Source organism: Mesocricetus auratus, unplaced genomic scaffold (genome assembly GCF_017639785.1).
Source record: "Mesocricetus auratus isolate SY011 unplaced genomic scaffold, BCM_Maur_2.0 Super-Scaffold_100037, whole genome shotgun sequence".
Taxonomy (NCBI): Eukaryota; Metazoa; Chordata; class Mammalia; order Rodentia; family Cricetidae; genus Mesocricetus; species Mesocricetus auratus.
The window spans coordinates 7,529,689-7,555,053 of record NW_024429215.1 but is presented as its reverse complement, the minus strand read 5'-3'; the positions used below and the strand labels follow the sequence as shown (position 1 = coordinate 7,555,053).

The 25,365-nt window shown below is 39.2% G+C and overlaps 1 protein-coding gene across 1 annotated transcript; it reads right to left on the bottom strand.

The window, feature by feature from the left end:
- Window positions 1-441: 441 nt before the first annotated feature.
- On the bottom strand, window positions 442-17,315 carry LOC121135316 (killer cell immunoglobulin-like receptor 3DL1). Its single transcript, XM_040733840.1, has 5 exons — window positions 17,282-17,315; window positions 12,373-12,657; window positions 2,984-3,289; window positions 1,434-1,727; window positions 442-572 (listed from the first exon to the last, which is right to left on the bottom strand). The coding sequence occupies exons 1-5, from the start codon at window positions 17,313-17,315 to the stop codon at window positions 442-444; spliced, it is 1,050 nt and encodes a 349-aa protein (XP_040589774.1).
- Between the last annotated feature and the right edge of the window lie 8,050 nt (window positions 17,316-25,365).

The following is a 25,365-nucleotide window of genomic DNA, read 5'->3' as shown; positions in this document are numbered from 1 at the left end:
TAAAATCCAGGATGGACAAGTCCTTAATATTCTATGATTCAAAATTCAGGGGATGGTACTATTACAAATCCATTGTTAATCTGCAGCCTTCCTGAATACTGCCTGGTGGGATCACCATGAATTCTTAAATTTTATCTCTAACACCTTCTATTTCATGTGACTTGTACAGGATTGTTCTGTCTCATCACCATCCTGCCTCTATCAGGAAATTGCAGGACACACACACACACACACACACACACACACACGTCAAAATGTCGCTGATGTCCTCTGGTAGCTTCTTATGAGACTTTCTGTCCATCATAAGGACGGTGGTTCTCATATATTAGGACTTCATTACTCCCAAGATATGAGGAGTCCCTACAGGATTCATGCTGCCCCTAAATATCTTCTGATTTTGCACAGATTTAGAATGAGAGAAGATGCTTGATGAGGCTAAGATTAAAGATGTGTGAGGAAGCTTGCACAGCACATGACTTCAGTAGACTTTAGTACCAACAGTTTTAAATAAAGAAGAGGAATAATTTGCTTACTAGTTTTGAAGTCTGGTTCTGGAAAAGAAGTGTAATTTCCTAGAGAATGGAAACAAAAGAAGGACAGAGAGGTGGTCAAAGATATTATCTGTCTTCCTCTAATGTACAGTCCTATCAGGTTTTCAGTGACCAGCATCTATTTAACCCGTTACTTCTGATTGCCTGTGTTATAGGATACCTTTATTTGATATGCTTAGTAAATGTTACTGTCCTTGGATGTCAAGTTGTGATGAGATAATAGGAATACTGTGGAGAGATCTATGTGATAGAGATATCAGTTGGGCTGTTCCATGTATGCTCTGCCCAACTGACCCCAACTTCATCCATTATGGGGCTCTGCTGACCATTTTCTATAACTGCCTGTATGCAAGATATTCATGTGGGTCTGGCCAAGCTAGGTAAAGATTGTTTGGGAAAATCCTCTGTATCATTTTATCATCTGATAACCTAACTCCATCTGTTTGAAAAGACATTTTAACTGAATATAATGATATCCCTTCCCTCTCCAGTTCATTTCTCTGTATCCTCCCAGATATCCTTCCTCTACATTTTCCCACACCCACCCCACTCTTAAGTCAATAGCATCTTTTTCATTTACTATTATTATTGTATGTGATATTGTATGTGATATAGGTTGTGTATATACCTATACATACAATATTTTATATATACGGTTTTTTGAGTACCTTCTTTTAATACCCACATATTTGTGTATACAGGTATATGTGTGCAATATATGTTATGCACACACACAAATATTTACATATGTATGTATAAAATATATTTATTTACTTCAAATGGACACATGGAAATACTTGCATCTATCTCACTCTCATTAGTAAGATGGTTCTCAGTCATGGCTTTAGGTTTTTTAAGTCACAAGACATGAGATATGTATACCTGTGACAGGAAGATACAAGGGGTCACTTGGGGATGACCACACAAAGGAGGAGTTCCTGAAAGAGCCATAGCACCTGTAGTTGCCTGCCTGGATCACAGGCCCAAGAAAGAAATTGGCCTGGAATATCCCATTGTGACTCTGCATGGCAGGCAGCCCATGTCCCTTAGACACCTGCTCCCTGGACAGATGGAACATGTCAAACTGATGATCAGAGATGCAAGCCAAGGTCATGTTCTCTCCTGACATCACCATGGGGCCCATCAGGACTGCCAATGAAGGTTTCTTGTATAAACCTGGAAAAAAAGAGCAGAGACAATTAGGGGGCAGTTCCTTACTGGTGTTCATCCACGTCTCAGAGTTCTTTCTCCATGCTTACATTGCTGTGGTCTCTCTCTCTGCCCCACCGTTACCTCTCCTTTTCCTACCTCCCTATCTCTTCCCTCTCTCTTTCCTTCTATCTTACCGAGTCTCTGACCACAGTTCTGTAACCATGCATTTTACCACAGTTTTGCTTTTGACAGTTTCTGGCCCTATATGCATTGGCTCATTTCATCTGCCTGTTTAAATTTGTTTTTATTAACATATATTAGATTTATACAGCGGTTGGATTCATTATAAAATACAAACTTGCATGCATAATGTATTTTTATGTTTTTTATTAAAATTTTGAAATTCAAGTCCAGTTGCATCATTTTCTTGCCTCATTTTCTTTAAGTGTTATGACATATGTATTTATATGTTTAATCTTGGTCATATTATGATATTAACTTCTCTTGTCCATCAACTTCCACTGATTTTATTCCTTTACCCAGGTTTTCTTCTTCATCCTTTCATTCTGTCCAAATGTTTTGCCAATCTGTTGGTTTAGTTAGAGATGTTTATTTTTTAAATTAGCATACAAAGTAAATGTCTTCATTAAGAGATCCTAATTCACTTCATTTTACTCATGGTAATTTTTATGGTAGTTATTGGAACATGTATTTTCAACTGTTTGGTAATGTAGAGAAGAGACAGTGATTGGTGGTCTACTCAATGACCCAGGGTTATGCTATTTTTCATAAATAATTGATCAAACACAAGAATGGAAGGACTGTCAAACTAGACAGAAACTCTGTGGGTGCCAACTGCACCAAGGCCTCAGGACTCATAGAGAACCAGTCCAATTCAGCACATACATTCAAGACACACATGATGTCAATTTGTCTCTGGCAGATGTCTTTTAGAGATAGAAGCAAACAAAATTCTGACCTGTTTAGGATACTGAAAAGTAGCAAAAGGACTTCATTGTCTTTGATTCATATCAAGCTCATGAAGTCACCCTTTCTCTTTACCTCTAGTTAAGATTCCTTTTACCAACCTGTATCAGTGATTTACATTAAAACAAATGATTTGTCCTTGTGTCTACACTTTAATTGTCTATGTAAGAAACGTACTCATGAAGACTACCTTTTTGATCCCCACAGTCATCTTCCCTATGACTTCCCAGTATTTCTATAGAATAACTGCTCTGCATCACAGAGAAGATGATGATCAGGTGACACCCTCTTACCTGTGATCACTATGTCAACTGGGTCACTGGATTCAGACCATTCATATGGTGTGTGATTGAAAGATCCATAACAAATATAAGTCCCAGCATGAGCAGGTGTTGTGGGTCCTATTGAGAAGCTGGCATGGGACCCTCCAAGATGGGATTCTGCAGAATGTTGGAAAGATTCTTTGCCTATTCTATTTATTTGTAAATTCAAAATGAAGATGTCAAACACAATCTGTGAGTGACACTTCAGGGTCACCTTCTCTCCTGAATTTACCAGGTTAGTATGTGGGACAAAGAGTAAAGGCTTCCTGTAGATTCCTAGAAATAAAGAGATTACAAGGTTGAACATGACTCCAGTCTATATATCCCCGAAAACCTATGCTTTCCCCATTAACGTGTCCTTCCTGTCAGTGTCCCAGTGTCCTTTTCTGTGTACACAGACTCCTCCATCTTTCTCTGACCATTTCCTGCTTATTTGGCTTTGGCAGCAGCACAATATTTTCCCATTGACTTGCTGTGAGAATGTTTTTTCTGAATCTGTCTACCATAGCCACTATTGCCCCTTTTAAAATTTGAGGAATGCAGAAAGTATGGCAAGCTTTACTCCAGGCTCATTCATGTGTCCTTTTAATGCTATTTTGGAATAAATAAAAACCATGGCAAGATAAAACAATTAGAAGTCATGTTCAACCTTGCAATCTAGGACATATAGGTTGCTTCCAGGTTCTGGCTATTACAAATAATGCTGCTATGAACATAGTGGAGCAGATGCCCTTGTTGTATGAATTTGCCTCATTTGGATATATGCCTAAGAGTGGAATTCTTGGGTCTTCCAGGAGATTGATTCCCATTTTCCTGAGGAATCTCCATACTGATTTCCAAAGTGACTGTACAAGTTGAGACACCCACCAGCTGTGGAATTCTGTTCCCCTGTCTACACATCCTTTCCGGCATAAATTGTCTTCGGTGTTTTTTATTTTAGCCATTCTGACAGGAGCAAGATGGTATCCCAAAGTTGTTTTGATTTGCATTTCCCTGATGGCTAAGGATGCTGAGCACTTTCTTAAGTGTCCCTTGGCCATTTTAGCCACCCTTATTGAGAATTCTCTATTTAGTTCTGTACCCAACCATTTAATTAGATCCTTTGGTGTTTTGGAGACTTGCTTCTTGAGTTCTTTGTAAATTTTGGAGATTAGCCCTCTGTCAGATATGGGGTTAGTGAATATCTTTTCCCATTCTGTGGACTGCCTTTTTGTCTTGTTGACTGTGTCCTTTGCCTTACAGAAGCTTTTAGTTTTAGGAGGTCCCATTTGTTAATTGTCGATATCAGTGTCTGTGTCACTGGTGCTATGTTCATGAAGTAGTCTCCTGTATCAATTTGTTGAAGAGTATCTCCCACTTTCTCTTCTAAAAGTTTCAGTTGAGACCTTTGATCCATTTGGACTTATGTTTTGTACAAGGCGATAGACATGGATCTATCTGCAGTCTTCTGCATACCAGTACCCAGTTATGCCAGCACCATTTGTTGAAGATGCTTTCTTTTTTCCATTGTATGGTTTAGCTTTATTGTCAAAAATCAAGTGTTCATAGGTGTGTGGGTTAAAATTGGGGTTTTCAATTCGGTTCCTTTGGTCTACCTGCCAATTTTTGTGCCAATACCAAGCTATTTTCAGGACTATAGCTCTATAATAGAGCTTGAAGTCAGGTATGGTGATGCCTCCTGAAGTTCCTTTATTGTATAGAGTTGTTTTGGCTATCCTGGGCTTTTTGTTTTTCCATATAAAGTTGATTAATGTTCTTTCCAGGTCTGTGAAGAATTGTGATGGAATTTTGATAGGGATTGCATTGAACCTGTAGACTGCTTTTGGCAAGATTGACATTTTTATTATGTTGATCCTACCAATACAAGAGCATGGGAGATCTTTCCATTTTCTGGTGTCCTCTTTGATTTTTTTCTTTAAAGACTCAAAGTTCCTTGTTTAACATTATCCCCAGATATTTGATGCTGTTTATGGTTACTCTAAAGGGTGATGTTACTCTGATTTCTTTCCCAGTCACTTCATTGTCTGTATATAATAGGGCCACTGATTTTTTTGAGTTTACCTTGTAGCCTGCCATTTTGCTGAAGGTGTTTATCAGCTCTATGAGTTCCCTTGCAGATTTTTTCGGGTCACTTATGTAAACTATCATATCATCTGCAAATAATGAAAGCTTAACTTCTTCTTTTCCTATTTGTATCCCCTTGATCTCCTTTTGTTTTCTTATTTCTGTAGCTAGATCTTCAAGAACAATATTGAAGAGATATAGAGAGAGTGGACAGCCTTGTCTTGTTCCTGATTTTAGAGGAATTGCTTTGAGTTTCTCTCCATTTAGTTTGATGTTAGTTGTTAGTTTACTGAATATTGCTTTTATTATATTCAGTTATGTTCTTTTATCCCTGAGCTCTCTAGGACCTTTATAATGAAGGGGTGCTGGATTTTGTCAAAGGATTTTTCAGCATCTAGTGAGATGATCCTATGGTTTTTCTTCCGCAGTTTGTTTATATGGTGGATTACATTGATAGAATTTGTAATGTTGAACCATCCCTGCATTCCTGGGATGAAGCCTACTTGATCATGATGGATGATTTTTCTTATGTTTACTTGAATCCGGTTTGCGAGTATTTTATTGAATATTTTTGCATCGATGTTCATGAGGGAAATTGGTCTATAGTTCTCTTTCTTAGTTGTGTCTTTGTGTGGCTTGGGTATCAAGGTAATTGTATCATCATAAAGAGTTTGGCAGTGAGCCTCCTGTGTCTATTGTGTGGAGTACTTTGAGGAATATTGGACTTAGCTCTTCTTTGAATTGCTGGTAGAATTCTGCACTGAAGCCATCTGGGCCTGGGCTTTTTTTGTTTGGGAGGCTTTTGATGACTGCTCCTATTTCATTAGGGGTTATAGGTCTCACTTGCAAATCTAAATCAAGGGCAGATAAACAATGTAAACAGACCTGTTTTAGTTTCTAATCAGTACCATAACAAATTATCACAAATGTGATTTTTAAAAAAGTGTACAATGGACATCAGAATTCTGAAATAAGCCTAATAGTATAAATCAGGTATAGGCAGTGACATTTTACTTAGAAAATTTCCTAGGCAAGTGTCCATTGCTTTTTGCCTTTCAGCTTCTAGAGGCCTCATGCATTCTGTGGCACTTGGGTCATTTGCCCATTTCTAGAATTAACAATAGGTTGTAGAGCACATCCAGGGAGACCAGGGGACCAGCTGGTCTGGCAGGACCAGGTACAACAGGCCCTGCACCCAGGCCTGCGTTCTAGTGCCTGGGGATTGCCTGGGAACTACACAGGGTTTCCAATCCCGGCAGGAGCCCAGCATCCCACATTCAAGGTCTTCTCTTCCACTATGGAGACAAGTAAACCAGCAGATCCAGGAAAGCAGAGGACCAGCTGTTTCGCTGGAACCAAGGAAATCAAGCCCTGCATCCAGTCCTGCTTTCTAGTGCCTGAGGATTGCCTGGGAACTGCACAGAGCTTCCATTCCCAGCAGGAGCCAAGCACCCCAGATTCCAGGTCTTCTCTTCCACCAACGAGACCAGGAAACCAGCAGATCCAGCAAAGGGACCAGGGGATCAAGTGACAGGCTAAACACCCCAGATTCTTGGTCTTCTTCTCCACCCACGGGACCAGAATGAGGATGAGGAATAGAAAAGCTACCTGATTATTGGACTTGTTAAAACCCACCAAAAGGGAACTCTGGTCCCCTAACCACCAGACCAGTAAGGGGCTCTTTCTGCATGCACTAGAAGAAGAGATGGAAAAGAGACAATACAAAAAATACTCAGCAACAGAAAAACAAACATGACACTGCCAGATTCCAGAGACTCCACATCAACAAGCCTCCAACATTCCAATGCAAAGGAAGCAGAAGAGAATGACCTTAAAACCACTTTCATGAAAATGATAGAGGCCCTAAAAGAGGATATAGGAAAATCCCTCAAAGAAATGGAAGAAAAAACAAAGCAAAAAAGGCAGGAAATGGAAGAAGAAATAAAGCAAAAAATGCAAGAAATAGAAGGAAAAACAAAGCAAAACATGAAAGAAATGGAAGAAGAAACATACCAAAAAAGTCATAGAAGAAAACTTTCCCAGCCTTAAGAAAGACATGCCAATGAAGGTATAAGAAGCTTACAGAGCACCAAATAGAGTGGATCACAAAAATAATAATCAAGACCCCAAATATACAGAATAAAGAAATAATATTAAGAGCAGCTAAGGAAAAAGGCCAAGTAACATATGAAGGCAAACCTATGAGAATTACACCTGACTTCTCCATGGAAACTCTGAAATCCAGAAGGTCCTGGATAGATATTCTACCAACACTAAGAGACCATGGATGCCATCCCAGGCTGCTATAGCCAGCAAAGCTCTCAATCACTATAAATGGAGAAAACAAGATATTCCATGACAAAACTAGTTTCAAGCAATATGTGTACACTAACCCAGCCCTACAGAAAGTTTTGGAAGGAAAACTCCAGCCCAAGGAAGTTAACCACAACCAGAAAAACATAGGAATTAGAGAATCACTCTCTATCATCAGCCAAAAGAACAAAGGGGTAAACTTCCATGCATAATTCCACCAACAACAAGCATTCCAAATCAAAGAAGAAAGAGCAATCAATGGTAATTAACATCTCTCAACATTAATGGCCTTAACCCACCCATAAAAAGACACAGGCTAGCAAAATGGATTCCAAGAATACAAGAAACACACCTCACCCTCAAAGACAGACATTACCTGAGAGTTAAAGGTTGGGAAAATTTTTCCAATCTAATGGACCCAAGAAACAAGCAGGGGTAGCAATCCTAATATCTAACAAATTAGACTTTAAAATAAAATCAATCAAAAGAGATGAAGGAGGTCATTACATACTCATCTCAGGCAAAATCCACACAGATGAAGTGTCTATCCTGAATATCTATGCCCCAAATACTAAGACATACACATTCCGAAAAGAAATATTACTAAAACTTAAATCACATATAAAGCCCCACACACTTATAGTGGGAGATTTCAACACAGAACTCTCACCACTAGACAGAAACACCAGACAGAAATTCAAAATGAAGCAAATGGTCTAATAGAAGTGTTGACCCAACTGGGATTAACAGACGTCTATAGAACATTTCATGCACATAAAAAAGAATATACCTTCTTCTCACCAACACATGGAACCTTCTCAAAAATTGACCACATACTTGGCAACATATCCAACCTCAGCAGCTTCAAAAAATTAGAATAACTCCATGCATCTCATCAGACTACCATGCTTTAAAATTATTATTCAACAACCACACAAATTGCAGAAAACCTACAAACTCATGGAAATTGAATAATGCACAACTGCACCACTCCTGGGTCAAAGAAGAAATAAAAAAGAAATTAAAGACTTCCTAGAATTCAATAAGAATGAAGACACAACATACCGAAACCTATGGCACACTTTGAAAGTAGTTCGTAGCACTAAGTGCTCACATGAAGAAACTGGAGAATAGTTATAGTAGAGAATTAACAGAACAGCTGAAAGCTCTAGAACACAATGAAGCAAACTCCCCCAGGAGGATTAGACGCCTGAAAATAATCAAATTGAGGGCTGTAATCAATGAAGTAGAAACTAGGAAAACAACCAAAGATTCAATTCAATGAAGAGTTGTTTCTTTGAGAAAATCAACAAGATAGACATACCTTTGTCCAAACTTACCAAACAGCAGAGTGTGAACAAGCAAATTAACAAAATCAGAAATGAAAAGGGGGACATAACAACAGACTCTGAGGAAATTCAGAGAATCATCAGATCATATTTTGAAAACCTGTACTGTACAAAATTCAAAAATTTAAAGGAAATGGATAACTTCCTGTATAGCTATCCATTGCCAAATTTAAATCAAGAACAGATAAGTAACAGATCTATAACCCCTATGGAAATAGAAGCAGTCATCAAAAATCTCCCAACCAAAAAAAGCACAGGTCCAGATGGCCTCAGTGCAGAATTCTACCAGAAATTCAAAAAACAGCTTATACCAATTCTTCTCAAAGTATTCCATGCAATTGAAGCAGAAGAGTCTTTGCCAAAGTCTTTCTACGAGGCTTCAATAACCTTGATCCCCAAACCGTACAAAAACACGACTAAGAAAGAGAACTTCAGACCAATATCCCTCATGAATATTGATGGAAAATATTCAATAAAATACTGGCAAATCGGATCCAAGAACACATCAAAACAATCATTCGACACGGTCAAGTAGGTTTCATCCCAGGGATGCAGGGATGGTTCAACATACGAAAATCTGTCAATGAAATCCACCATATAAACAAGGTGAAAAACAAAAATCACATGATCATCTCACTTGATGCTGAAAAATCCTTTTACAAAATCCAACATCTCTTCATGATAAAGGTCTTGGAAAGATCTGGGATAACAGGAACATACCTAAACATAATAAAAGTTACATACACCAAACCATCAGCCAACATCAAACTAATTTTACAAAACGCAATTCAATTCCTCCAAAATCAGGAACAAGACAAGGTTTTCCACTCTCTCCATACCTTTTCAATATTGTACTTGAAGTTCTAGCCAGAGCCATATGACAACAAAAGGGGATCAAGGGGATACAAATTGGGAAGGAAGTGGTCAAACTTTCACTATTTGCAGATGATATGATAGTTTACATCAATGACCCAAAGAACTCTACCAGGGAACTCTTACAGCTGGTTACCACCTTCAACAAAGTGGCAGGCTACAAGATCAACTCAAGAAAATCAGTAGCCCTACTATATACAGATGATAAAAAGCCTGAGAAAGAAATGTGAGAAACATCACCCTTTACAATTGCCATAAACAACATGAAAACCTTTTTGGGTAATGCTAACCAAACAAGTGAAAGACTGTATCACAAGAACTTCGAATCTTTAAAGAAAGAAACTAAAGAAGCCCTCAGAAAATGGAAAGATCTCCCATACTCTTGAATAGGTAGGATCAATGTAGTAAAAATGGCAATCTTACCAAAAGCAATCTAAAGATTCAATGCAATCCCCATTAAAATCCCAGCACAATTCTTTACAGACCTTGAAAGAATAATAATCAATTTTATATGGAAATACAAAAGACCCAGGATAGCCAAAACAACCCTGTTCAACAAGGCAATATCCAGATTCATCACCATCCCTGACTTCAAGCTCTAGTATAGAGATATATTACTGAAAACAGCTTAGTATTGACAGAGAAATAGACAGGTAAACCAATGGAATCTAATTGAAAACCCTGATATTAACTCACACATTTATGCACATCTGATCTTTCACAAAGAAGCTAAACATATACAATGGAAAAAAGAAAGCGTCTTCAACAAATTGTGCTGACATAACTGGAGGGCTGGCATGTAGAAGAATGCGGATCGATCCATGTTTATCCCCATGCACAAAATCTCAACATAAATCCAGCCACACTGAATCTCTTAAAAGAGAAAGTGGGTGGTACCCTTGAACGAATTGGTACAGGAGACAGCTTCCTGAACATAACATGAGTACCACAGATAGTGAGATTACCAATTAATAAATGGGACCTCCTGAAACTGAGAAGCTTCTGTAAGGCAAAGGACACAGTCAACCAGACAAAAAGGCAGTCCACACAATGGGAAATATATTCACTAATCCCACATTTGACAGAGGGTTGATCTCCAAAATTTACAAAGAACTCAAGGAGCAAGTCTCCAAAACACCAAAGGATCCAATTAAAAAGTGAGCTGAAGAACTAGAGAATTTTCAATAGAGGAGTCTAAAATCGGTGAGAAGCACTTGAGAAAGTGCTCAGCATCCTTAGCCATCCAGGAAATGCAAATCAAAACAACTCTGTGATGCCATCTCACTCCTGTCAGAATGGACAAAATTGAAACCACCAAGGACAATTCATGCTGGAGAGGTTGTGGTGAAAGGGGAACACTCCTCCATTGCTGGTGGGAGTGCCAACTTGTTCAGCCACTTTGTAAATCAGTATGGAGCTTCCTCAGAAAAATGGGAATAAACCTACCACAAGACTCAGCCACTCCACTCTTAGGCATATATCCAAAAGATGCCCATTCATACAACAAGGATTTCTGTTCCACTATGTTCATAGCAGCATTATTTGTAATAGCCAGAACTTGTAAGCAACCTAGATGCCCCTCAAAGAAGAGTAGATAGAAAAAATGTGGTACATTTACACAATGGAGTACTATTCAGCAGAAAAACAAAACAATGGAATCCTGAGATTTGCAGGCAAATGGATGGCACTAGAAGAAACCATCCTGAGTGAGGTAACCCAGTCACAAAAAGAGAAACATGGCATTTACTCTCTCATATATGGATTTTAGACATAGTTCTGGTGAATGCCCACATACAATCCCATGGCCAGAGAGTCTGGGAAACAGAACCTTCATTCAGTGGCTGGTGGAAGAAGAGGGAGACTCCCATGGCTAAGCACTGAGATGATCTCAAGAAATTCATTAACAGAGAGGGAGGATTGATGACCAAAGGGATTAAGACTGGGCTGGTTTAACTCCCAGAAACAGCTCCCCTGGCAAGGATTAGCTCTTGAATTCCAGGTTGATGACTGGGAATCCAGCATGGGACTGATCATGACCCCTTGAATGTGTGTGTCATTGAGGTGGCCTAGGTAATCTATTGAGCCTTGGGTAGTTGATCAGTATTTATCCCTGGTATACAAATGGACTTTGGGCTTCCATCCAACAATGTGAGTTGCACTGTCACCCTGAACTCTTGGGGATGGTCTAGGCTCTGCCCTGGATGAAATGACAGACTATGGATACCCTCATGGAGGGCCTCACCCTCCCTGGGGAAATAGGGGGATATTGGGGGTGGTTGTGGGGAGGGCACTGGAGGAGGATAGGGAAACGGAGAGGGACTTGGAACTGATTTGTGAAGCAACCTTGTTTCTAATTTAATTTTAAAATTAAAAATAAATAATAATAATAATCAATATGGTGCATCTCCCATTATTCTTAGTTCTGCCACTAATGAAATTTCCTTATTTTGTTATATTTACCCTGATGATTCTGCAGACCCAGGACAAATCAGGACATTCTCTCATCCTGATGACAACCTGTTAGTACCTGAATTCCCCTTTCAAGTCCACTTTTTCCCTGACTTGAAACTCCTTACCACTTCCTTAACACCCATGAAGTCTTAGGAATGGAAAGAGCATGTCCTTGGGTTTATGCTATGCCCACCATAATATCTAATTTCTGTGTTGAATATTCCTTTATAATATTGAGACTCTGTTCTGGAAATTCTAACATGAGGAGATTTGGGAGAATGAAATGACACTTCAAACATGATTGCTGACCTGAGATTATGATTTTCAAAGGGTTACTGTGTAATGAGAGGTCATTAGGGTTCTGATGATAGTGATTATAACATCTGTACGTTCCTCCATGTGCGGTTGTCACAGGGCCCAAAAGCATGCTCTTCTTGAATATTCTTTCATGGACCTGAGGAATAAAGTCTCCAAGTTCCTTGTACAGCTGGAACAAGTCAGACTCTCTATGAGAGTCACATCGAAGCTCCACATGCTGTCCCAGTGCAACAACAGGGCTTGGCCAGGCAGAAAGTAAATGTTTTTGATAACTTCCTGGAGAAATCACACAGAAAATAATTTAACGATCTCCCTTCATTCCTGAGAGTTAAGCTTCCAATTTTTAATTCTTCAGGTAGCTTTAGAACAATTTTCTCTGAATTGAAACATCCCTGTTTCAATGTGAGAAACTGAAAAGCTCAGGGCAATCAGTAGGTAAACAAACATAAGTACTAGGAAGCTAAAACTCACCACATTTCTGCTCTATAGAAACAGTAAGCTACTGGGCCTTCTGAATTCCTAGATGAGATATCTGAGACCTGTTTATCTGCCTACTAGAAGAGCAGAGGGCTCTAGGGGCTTTAATAATAATCAACCACATTAAGTTGTGCTTTCCACAATGCTTTTGATTCATACTCACTGACTCTAGAAATGCAAAAATAATACTCAGATTAGAATGACATTGTGAATATTACAGACCTTAGGGTTGAGGGTGTGTCAGCCCATAGGAACAAAGAACTAAGAAAATGGACAATGAAACAGGAGGAATGAGTCATTTGAACTATTCTGTCCCTTATGTACTCTTGTACATGACTTCATTCCCAGCGTTCCTGTTGGCTCATTATTTACACCAATAGTGAGAAGTTATGGTCAGACATACAGCTTCTCCACCATTTCAGTGCTCCTTGTATATGAAACATTAAGAATGTAGATTTTTTTGCCACTTGGGTCACCTGAGATAAAAACCATTTGGATTCTTGATTACCCTACCATGAATCTTGCATCCAAATGCTGGATGTTACTGAGAAAAGGGACAGTAGAAAAACACTGCAGTGAAGACCATATAGACTCCAGCCAGTGTGAACATCTTGCAACACTGCCCAAATAGAGGATATCATGGGACCTAGCATGAAATTGTCCCTGATGTGGAGTGTGGTCAGTCATATTATTGATTTAGGGAGCTGAGATAGCTCCAGCATCTGGTCATCAAAACAGAGGAAGCAGGCTAGTCAAACAAGAGAAATCATCACCAAGATAATCTGATGTATGGTGGTAATAATTTTTCCCGACTTCATTCTCAGGTTATACTAAATGGTAAAGGTGCATCTGAAAACAAAAACTTCTCCATGTGACAGAGGAGGTGGTTCTCTTCAAATTGCAGTTGTCTGTGTGTAAGAACTTAAGCACGAAAATCAGAGAGATACAAGGTACCAGAGAACAGTGGTGAGGCTGTGGTATGTAACCACAGAGGAAAGGAAGGCCCATGGTGTGCAAGACATTATGTTCACAGTAGTCTTTTTAGTTACGCAACGGGATTGTAAGAAGCCATAAAAATATTTGGAACTAGGAAGCACAGCTGAGAGTGAAAATGTGGCATTTGTCTTTATGGTTCTGGGTTATCTTACTCAGGATAATATTTTCTAGTTCCATTTATTTTTCAAAATTTCACGGTCTCCTTGTTATTTACCACTGAGTAGTACCCCACAGTGTACATGTGGCACATTTTCATCATCCATTGTTTAAGTGAAAGACATTCAGGTTTTTCTTCATCCTAGCTATTAAGAATAGAGTAGCCAAAAATGACTGGAGAAGCATCCATGACATAGGATGCCAATGGGTAAAAATGTTACAAACATAGTGTGCAGATGGCCATGGGAGTGTACATCAGTGACAACTAGGATGTAACAATCAACCAAGTAGTAGTTGTTGGTGAATGCTACTTTGCCAAGCTGACTCTTCAGGTGTTATTGAGGACCCCCACTTGACAACTGTGGGACTATTGACAGTGAATGACTGGTTGTTTTCTGTCTAACATTCTCAGGTCCACTGCTGTGCCTCCAAAATAATAACAGCCTTGGGGTTCTTTGCATAGCCCTTTGTTGGTGTGTTTTACACTTTTTGGTCATGTATGGATGATCCAGAGGATGAGTCTACCTAAGTTATATAATATTGATGATCAGAAATAATGCAGGGGTATTTTTCCTGACTCCGACTGACGTAGGAGAATTCTCAGCTACAAAGCCAGCCTTTCACACACACACTTAACCAAGAACTCAGTAGATTGCTAGGCAACTGTTTGCGCCTAGAGACAAATACACAAGGTCATTCTCCCACGTGTTGTTTATTGATTCACAGTCAGATTTTGAAGCAACTTTAGTCTTCATATACTCTTTACCGCTCAAGATTCAGCTAACTAATTGTTATTGTTCAGTCTTGATTTCCAATGTCATCTTTCTGGGAACCCTCACCCACATAGAGCTAATGAAGTAGGGAGGCAGAGAGAATGGCCGAGACAGCAGGGAATCAGTGAAAATGGAGAGAGAGAAAAATGTAGAACTAATTAGGGAAAACCGTTGAATAGAGCAATGGGAGGAGAGCAAGAGAAATATTTCAGAGATTATTTTTCTAGATTAAATATAAAAAATGGTCATCAGAAAGTGTCTGTGCTTCCTTATTTTTTCCATCCGATAAAGAGGTATAACTGTTAGATAAGAACTTTTCCTAAGCTATTGTCACATCCCTGAATTTTGTTCACATGTCCTGGTGCTGAAATGGAGCTGGACCCTCATAGTCAGCAATGAAAGTACTCATGAGTGGAGGTCTCAAGAAATTAAATGTAAAAAGAAGACTCTTTGTTCAAAGAAAAACAAATGATCTACACATAAAAAGAAACTCTCTAAATATTCAATGAAATTTGGAAATGAATCATTGAATAACAGTAACTTTTACCAACATCCCTGTTAAGTAAAGAATACAATTATTGAGTTGGAAAAATGTATGGGTCATCTTGTTGTCTAATTAGATAAAGACTTTTGCTGCTCTGCATGACTCTTTGGATTCCATCGGTAGGACCCATGTGGTTAAAGTAAAAAAAAAATTGATGCAGTAGGTTGTCCACTGACCTACACACTTGTGACATAGAAGATGCACACACACACACACACTCACACACTTACACATGCACATGTGTGTATGTGCACACAGATGTGCCTCATAAAATGCAGAATTTCAAAATGTTAATAGAATGTTTCAACAGTATGCTTGATTTAGTAGAACAATGAGTGAGCTGAGATCAGGCCTTATGTAACCTGATGGGTAAATACAGAAACTCTGTGAAAATACAATAACAGAGTGTGACAGGATTTTCTGATAGCATCCAAGTACCAAAATATAAGTTATAAAAATTCGTGATAAAGTAAAGTATTATAGATGTTTCTTTGGGTCTGTAGAGGAGGTGGTGGAACTAGAATGACTTTAGGCAGAGGAATGAATGTAATTAAAATACATCATATAAAATTCTGAATCAGTAAAATATTAACAAGAAGACAGAAATAAGAACGATAATAAGAATAAACAAAAAAATCCCCTAGAGATGGAAGTATATATATATAACACTGTTGAAACTTGTAGTAAAATGAACATGGTCAGGTCCAAGAGGGTCAAATGACACAAAGCGAATTCACTCCATATAGTCATGATCACAGAGTATATTATTATTGTAAGAGTTCCTGGGTTCAGGATGACAAGCGAAGCAAAGAACACAAAAGGGACTTCCAGGACAGTTAATGGCAGACTTCCGAGCAAAGACCTCAGGACACAATAGCCTGGGAGGATGCATTCATAAAGTGAGTGGTAAAAAGAAAAACCCTGACTATAAATGTCAGCAACACTGTCCATCAGAAATGGAGATAATTAATTTCTCAGGAAACAATCCCAGATAGAGTTCATCATAAGCACAAAAATGGCACATACTTCACGCTGAAAGGGAAGGTTGCTAATGAGTTACATGAAATATCTTGTAGAAAAAGGAAAAATGGTTCTCTAAAAGTGAGTCAAAACAAGAGGTTACAATAGAGTGCTGGTGGTAAACAAATTATGTCTGCAGCGTTGATATTTGAAGGCAAAAATAAAATGTCAGTGGTTTGTCAGGTGTCATAGAGATTTATAGAATCATAAACTATGTTATCAAAATCTCAAAATAGGTGGGGTTGTCAGGCAAGAGTATAGCAAAGGCCATTTTATTTAAAATACTGACTATTCTCCAGGTGTTATGGCCCACTCTTTTAGTCTTAGCATTTGGGTTACAGAGGCAGGTGGATAACTGAGTCCATGGGCAGCCTGGTCTAAAAAGTGAGTTCTAAGATAGTTAGAGCTGCACAGAGAAACCTAGTCTTGAAAAACCGAAATAATGTTTATCTGACCAAAATTGATGTCTAACTCAGCCAGGGGCAGAGTCTCGGATGGTCTGGGAGAGAAGGGAGATAGAGTTCCTAACTTCGAAGTTCAGAAGACTCATCAACAAATCACTCTCATAAGCCACCAGCCACCACCCATAATATCTGCTCTTCTGATAGAACCCAGCCTATATATTGCAATGGGTAGTATAAATCAAGGTTTTAAGGATAGACTCACCTGCTTGTACCAATGTCCCCTGGACTAGGAAGAAGCCTGGAAAGAAAAATTCATGATGGGTGATCTATCTCCTTCCAATAACCTGGTGATCTGACCTCCCCATCTTTGTATAACCTCTGTACAGTAGATTCAGAGATCACTTAAGTTAAGGTGAACTCATGCACCAACCCCACCATGGAATCCAGTATTTCTGCTGTGGATGAATACAGCCTCCCTCGATGATATATTCACCTTGGTATTCCACACCCTCATTCCCAGCAGGACTCACCAGTGCACAAAATGTTTAGGGGCACAGACAGCATCGTGCTGCTTCAGCTGACAAGAGGCAGAGTCAGAATAAAAACTTACAGGATGTCCTGAGAGGCTAAAGCGTCTACTTGACCACAGCACGGAAAGCTGAGCATCAGAGCACATCTGCCCTCACCCCATGTTTATGGACCCTTTTTCACACAGGATTTCTCTGTAGCCCTGGCTAGCCTGGAAAGTCCAGGCTGGCTTTGTCTTCAATGGTCTACCTTAGAGTGCCCCCCATATGCTTGTTTTAAGGGTGTGTTTTCCCAAAGGAGGCATCACATGTGCTCATCCTTTCACTAAGGCATTAGAGGACCAAAGCTTCTTGGAAACTGTTCACACCTCAGTTCTTCAGGCACAGCATTTACCATGAGTATACCTGTGTTGAATGCTGGACCCAACACATTTTATTCCAAATATTCAAATTTGATTGTCCAACTAAATAGTTGCTTATTTTTGCTTTTTAAAATCTGAGACTCAATGCATGTATTGGCTTTCTGTGCAACATGTCCAATGATTATTTATGTTATTACAGAAATCTTACTATGTCAATCAAAATTATTATTGGATAATACAGTGTCAGGGCATTATGACTCAATTTCTTACATAATTAATTGTGTACTTTTTTTAGAATGATAAAAAATTAAGTAAGTGCTTTTTTGCTTTAACTGAAAGTTATTTCAAGACCTAGCATTCATATTCTTAAAAATTTTCATTTTAAAGTATGTGTGAATATGTCCATGTCTGTATGCTTATGTGTATATTAGTTTTGTTTGCTTGTAAGACCTGAAGTGGGCATTGATTGTATGTGCTGGAGCTGTAGTCACAGACAGTTTTGAGCCTTTGTTGTAGGCATTGGGAACTAACACCGAGTCCTCTGTAATTCAGAACAAACTCTTATCCACTATGTGATCTTTCCAGTCCTATGTACTTAAGATTATTTACCAAAATTCCCAGACAAACATTTATTATTTCATGTTGTTTCACTTCATAGTGATTGGCTGACATAGAAATATCTGAGAATGTTTGATAGGTGCAATTGGCAAGCTGTTTTTTGCATTTTCAGATATTATTATTTTACAAGGCAAGTTTCTAACTTTATAGCACTAATTCTTTAATTCATTAGGACATATTAAATATAAGACATTGAACCTAGATAAGAAACACCAACATTATGATGTATTTATGGAAGAATCAGAGTAAAAGAACTTGAAAAAACTGTAATTAAATGGGAACATTTGCAACAGGAATAATTACAGACTGCACAAACTTGGGGAGTGTAATATACACATGCAGTTATTTTCTTCTGCATTTTATTGCATTGTTAGGATTTTTGTTATGTATGACTCTATATTTTAAACTTAAAGTTTTTTCTCTGTCTCTTTTTTATTTTTCATTTTATTTTTAAAATTTAAATTGGAAACATGCATGTTTCAAATGTCAATCTCAGCTCCCCTCTTCTCCCTCGACCAGCCCCACACCCACCCACCATCACCAGCCCAGTCCACACATCATTAACTAGGGAGGGTAAGGCCTTCCTTGGGGGATATCCAGAGTGTGTCATTTCATACAGGGAAGGACCTAGGCCCTTCCTCATGTGTCCAGGCTCAGAGAGCATCCCTCCATGTGAAATGGGCCCCAAAAGTTCATTCATATGCCATGGTGAACACTAATCTACTACCCAAGGCCCAAGAGATTTCTGAGGCCTCCTCACGGACACTACATTCATGGGGTCTGAATGTTGTCCTCTTAGTCATCAGTCTGGGGTTCAAGAGCTCCCCCTTGTCCAGTCAGCTGCCTTTGTGGGTTTCACCAGCATAGTCTTGACCTCCTTGCTCATCACTCCTCCATCTCTGTTACTGGGTTCCAGGGGGTCAGTTCAGTGTTTAGTTTTGAGTATCTCTCTCTGCTTCCATCAGTCACAGGATGAATGTTCTAAGATGTTACAGAAGGTAGTCATCAACATTATCATCAAGTAGGGGCTATTAATGTAGTCTCTCTGCTATTACTTAGTTTTCCAGTTGGTGTTATCCTTGTACATCTCTGGGAATCTCACTACTGTCAGCTCTCTCCTCAAAGCTATAATGACTCTAACTATTATGGTATCTCTCATCCTGGTGTCCTCTATTCTTACCCCGAATCAGCCTTGCTGCTCCCCCATGTCTTCTTCTAAACTTCTCTTATCCTCCTCTCTTTTTCCTGGTTCCCTCTTTTCTCCCCCCATGTTCCCAATCTGCTCAGGAGATCTTGCCTCTTTTTACTTCTCTGGGGTATAATGGATATCTCCTTGGAACCTCCCTGTTTACCAGACTCAGTGTCTCTAGGATTGTAGGCTCACACTCCCCTGGTCCATGTCTAAAATCCATATATGAATGAGTACATACCATGTTTGTCTTTTTGTGACTGGGTTACCTCACTCAGGATGGTTTCTTCTAGTGCCATCCATTTGCCTGCAAATTTCAAGATTCTGTTGTTTTTTTCCCACTGAGTAGTACTCCATTGTGTAAATGTACATTTTCTATATCCACTCTTCAGTTCAGGGGCAGGAAGTTTGCTTCCAGGACCTAGCTATCACAAATAATGCTGCTATGAACATAGTGGAACAGACCTCCTTACTGTATGAATGGGAATATTTTGGGTATTTGCCTAAGAGTGGAATTGCTGGGTCTTGTGGTAGATTGACTCCCATTTTCCTGAGGAATCTCCATACTTCTTTCCAAAGTGGCTGTACAAGTTTGCACTCCCACCAGAAGTGGACGAGTGTTCCCCTGCTCCACATCCTATCCAGCATAAGCTGTCATTGGTGTTTTTGATTTTAGACATTCTGACAGGAGTAAGATGATATCTCAGGTTTGTTTTGATTTGCATTTCCCTAATGGATATGGATGTTGAGCACTTTCTCAAGTGTCTCTCAGCCATTTTATTCTCTTCTATTGAGAAATCTCTTTTTATTTCAGTCCACCACTTTTTAATTGGGTCCTTTTGGTGTTTTGAAGAATAGCTTCTTGAGTTCTTTGTACATTTTGGAGATCAACCCTCTGTCAGATGTGGGGTTAGTGAAGATCTTTTCCCAATCTGTGGGTTGCCTTTTTGTCTTGCTGACTGTGTTCTTTGCTTTACAGAAGCTACTCAGTTTTAGGAGGTCCCATTTATTAATTATCAATCTCAGTGTTTGTGCCGCTGGTCTTATGTTCAGGAAGCAGTCTCCTGTACCAAGGGTACCTGTACCCTTCGTTCAAGGGTACCTCCCACTTTGTCTTCTAAGAGGTTCAGTGTGGCTGGATTTATGTTGGGGTCTTTGATCCATTTGTACTTAAGTTTTGTGTATGGAGATAGATATGGATCTATCTGCAGTATTCTATATGCCAGTTATGCCAGCCACCATTTGTTGAAGATGCTATATTTTTTACATTGTATAATTTTAGCTTCTTTGTAGAAAATCAGCTGCTCATAGGTTTGTGGATTAATCTAAGAGTGCTCAATTCGATTCCACTGGTATACCTGTCTATTTTTGTGCCAATACCAAGCTGTTTTCAGGACTATAGCTCTATAATAGAGCCTGAAGTCCGGGATGGTGATGCCTCCGGATGTTGCTTTCGTAAACAGGGTTGTCTTGGCTATCCCAGGTCTTTTGTTTTGCCACATAAAGTTGAGAATTGTACTTTCAATGTCTGTGAAGAATTGTGCTGGTATTTTGATTGGGATTGCATTGTGTCTGTAGATTTATCTTGGCAGGATTGCCATTTTTACTATATTGATCCTACCTATCCAAGAGCATGGGAGATTTTTCCATTTTCTCGTTTCTTCTTTAATTTCTCTCTTTAAGGACTCAAAGTTCTCTCTATAAAGTTCTTTCACTTTTTGGTTAGCATTACCCAAGGTATTTTATCTTGGGTGTGGAAATTGTAAAGATGATGTTTCTATGATTTCTTTCTCAGCTCTCTTATCTTCTGTATATAGTAGGGCTACTGATTTTTTTGAGTTGATATTGTATCCTGTTACTTTTCTGAAGGTGTTAATCAGCTGTAAGAGTTCCCTGGTAGAGTTCTTTGGGTCACTTATGTAAACTGTCATATCATCTGCAAATAGTGAAAGTTTGACCTCTTCCTTTCCAATTTTTATCCCCTTGATCTCCTTTTGTTGTCTTATTGCTCTAGATAGAACTTCAAGTACAATTTTGATAAGGTATGGGGAGAGGGGACAGCCTTGTCTTGTTCTGGATTTTAGCGGAATTGTGTTGAGTTTCTGTCCATTTATTTTGAGGTTGGTTGTTGGTTTGCTGTATATAGCTTTTATGATGTTTAGGTATGTTCCTGTTATCCCAGATCTCCCCAAGACATTTACCATGAAGTGGTGTTGGATTTGTCAAAGGCTTTTTCAGCATCTAGTGAGATGATCATGTGATTTTTGTTCCTCAGCTTGTTTATATGGTGGATTACATTGATAGATTTTCGCATGTTGAACCATCCCTGCATACCTGGAATGAAGCCTACTTAATCATGGTGGATGAGTTTTCTGATGTGTTCTTGGACTCGCTTTGCCAGTATTTTATTGAATATTTTTGCATCAATGTTCCCGAGGGAAATTGGTCTGAAGTTCTCTTTTTTAGTTGTGTCTTTGTGTGGCTTGGGTATCAATGTTTGAAGCCTCATAAAAAGAGTTTGGCAAAGACCTTTCTGCTTCTATTGCATGGAATACTTTGAGGAGAATTGGTCTAAGCTGTTTTTTGAATTTCTGGTAGAATTCTCCACTGAAGCCATCTGGCCCTGGGCTTTTTGGGTTGGGAGACTTTTGATGACTGCTTCTATTTCAATAGGGGTTATAGGTCTATTTAAATTGCTCATCTGTTCTTAATTTAATTTTGGCAGGTGACATCTATCAAGGAAGTTGTCCATTTCCTTTACATTTTCGAATTTTGTGGAGTACAGGTTTTCAAAGTATGACCTGATGGTTCTCTGGATTTTCTCAGTGTCTGTTCTTATGTCCCCCTTTTTGTTTCTGAGTTTGTTAATTTGCATGTTCACATTCTGCCGTTTGGTGAGTTTGGATAAAGGTTGTCTATCTTGTTGACTTTATCAAATAACCAACTCTTTGTTACATTGATTCTTTGTATTGTTTTCCTAGTTTCTGCTTTATTGATTTCAGCCCTCAATTTGATTTTTTTCCTGACATTTTTACTCCTCCTGGGTGAGTTTACTTCTTTGTGTTCTAGAGATTTCAGCTGTGCTGTTAGTTCTCTAGTGTAACTAATCTGCAGTTTCTTCATATGGGCAATTAGTGCTATGAACTTTCCTCTTAGCACTGCTTTCAAAGTGTCCCATAAGTTTGGATATGTTGTGTCTTCTTTCTCATTGAATTCTAGGAAGACTTTAATTTCTTTTTTTATTTCTTCTTTGAACCAGGCATGGTGCAATAGCACATTATTCAATTTCCTTGAGTGTGTAGGGTTCCTGCAGTTTGTGTTGTTGTTGGACTCTAACTCTAAAGCATGGTTGTTTGATAAGATACATGGAGTTATTCCAACTTTTTTGTATCTGTGGAGGTTTGCTATGTTGCCAACTATGTGATCAATCTTTGAGCAGGTTCCATATGGCACTGAGAAGAAGGTATATTCTATTGTGTTTGGATGGAATGCTATATAGGTGTCTCTCAAACCCAATTGGGTCCTAACCTCTATTAGTTCCTTTGTTTCATTGGTAAGTTTCTGTCTTGTAGTCCTTTCTAGTGGTGAGAGTGGGGTGTTGAAGTCTCCCACTATTAGTGTGTGAGGTTTTTTGTGTGGTTTGAATTTTAGTTATGTTTCTTTTACGAATGTGGATGCCTTTGTATTTGGGGCATAGATATTCAGAATCGAGACTTCATCTTGTGGATTTTTCCTGTGATTAATATGAAATGAACTCCTTCATGTCTTTTGATTGACTTCAGTTTAAAGTGGAGTTTGTTAGATATTAGGATTGCTACCTCTGCTTGTTCCTTGGGTCCATTTGATTGAAAAATCTCTTCCCAACCCTTAACTCTGAGGTAATGTCTGTCTTTGAGGGTGAGGTGTGTTTCTTGTATACAGCAGAAGGATGGGTTCTGTCTTTGAATCCATTTTGTCAGCCCCTGACTTTTTATGGGAGAATTAAGACCACTAATATTGATGGATATTAACGACCTTTGATTGCTGGTTCTCATTTGTTTTGGAATGGTTGTTCTTGGTGGAATTGTATGTGGATTTCCACTCCTTTTCTCTTTTGGGTATTGGTAAAGTGGAATTATCTATTTCCTATGTTTTTCTGGTTGTAGTTAACAGCTTTTGACTGGAGTTTTCCTTCCAGAACTTTCTGTAGGGCTGGGTTAGTGCATACGTATTGTTTAAATCTGGTTTTGTCATGGAATATCTTGTTTTCTCCATTTATAGTGATTGAAAGATTTGGTAGGTGTAGTAGTCTGAGCTGGCATCTGTGGTCTCTTAGTGTTGATAGAATATCTATCCAGGACCTTCTGGATTTCAGAGTTTCCATGGAGAAGTCAGGTGTAATTCTTATAGGTTTGCCTTCATATGTTATTTGACCTTTTTCCTTAGCTGTTCTAAGTATTCTTTCTTTATTCTGTATGCTTGGGGTCTTGATTATTATGTGGCAAGGTGATTTTTTTTGTGATCCACTTTATTTGGTGTTCTGTAAGCTTCTTGTACCTTCATTGGCATGTCTTTCTTTATGTTGGGAATGTTTTCTTCTATGATTTTGTTGAATATATTTTCTGTCCCTTTGAGTTGGGTTTCTTCACCTTCTTCTATACATATTATTCTTAGGTTTGGTCTTTTCACGGTGCCCCATATTTCCTGGATATTTTGTGTTAGGGATTTCTTGGACTTCACATTTTCTTTGATTGATGAATCCATTTGTCCTAGTGTATTTTCAACACCTGAGATTCTCTCTTCTATTTCTTGTATTCTGTTTGTTATGCTTGTGTCTGTAGTACTTGTCTGTTTGCCCCGTTTTTTGATTTCCAGCATTCCTTGACAATGTTTTTTATTGTCTCCATTTCAGCTTTCAGTTCTTGCATTGTTCGCATTGTTTCTTGTAATTTTTGCTTCATGTTTTCCTCCCTTTTTTTCTATTTTTTGGAATTTTTGGTTTGTTTTTTCTTCCATTTCTTTAAGGCATTATCTCATATCCTCTTTGAGGGCCTCTGTAATTTTCATGAAGGCATTTTTAAGATCATTCCCTTATGCTTCATCTGCATTGTGGTGTTCAGTTCTTACTGCTGTAGAATCTCTAGACTCTGGTGGTGTCATATTTGCTTTTCTGTTGCTGAATGTGTTCCTATATTGCCTTTTCCGCATCACTTCTCCCAGTGGGTGTAGAAAGAGTCTCTTCCTCTCCTGGTGGGTAGTCGATCAGGGTTCCCTTTTGGTGGATGCAAGCAAATCCAGTAGTCTCTGGCCTCTGCTCTCTTCCCTCTGCCCTGGGTTTGGGTGGAAGAGCAGCTCTCTCAGCAGGCTCCTGGTTGTTTGGTAGTCCTTCCGGGTGGAGTCTACCTGGCTGCTGTCCCCAAGACAGGGGATCAGAGAGAGGGCGAGCTTGAGGAAATCGGGTCTAAAATAGGGACCCGATGCACACCTCTGTCCTCTGCCCTGAGTGTGAGCAGAAGTATACCAGCAATCTCTGCATGCTCTTGGTCACTTGGTCATCCTCCTAGGTGTACGGGGAGTCGACCTGGATGCAGTCCCCAAGCAGGGACTCCGAGCGAGGGTGAGCAGGACGAAATCGGGTTTAAGATGGGGACCCGGTGCTCACCTCTGCCCTCTGCCCTGGGTTTGGGTGGAAGTGAAGCAGCTCTCTGTGCAGGCTCCTGGTTGCTTCGTAGTCCTTCCAGTGGGAGTTGACCTGGCTGCTGTCCCCAAGCCAGGGGATCTGAGAGAGGGTGAGCTGGAGGAAATCAGGTCTAAGATGGGGACCTGGTGCTCACCTCTGACCTCTGCCTTGAGTGTGGGCAGCAGTGGCCCAGCTCTCTCTGCAGGCTTGTGGTTGCTTGGTCATCCTTCCGGGGGACTAAAGTTTTTAATTATATATG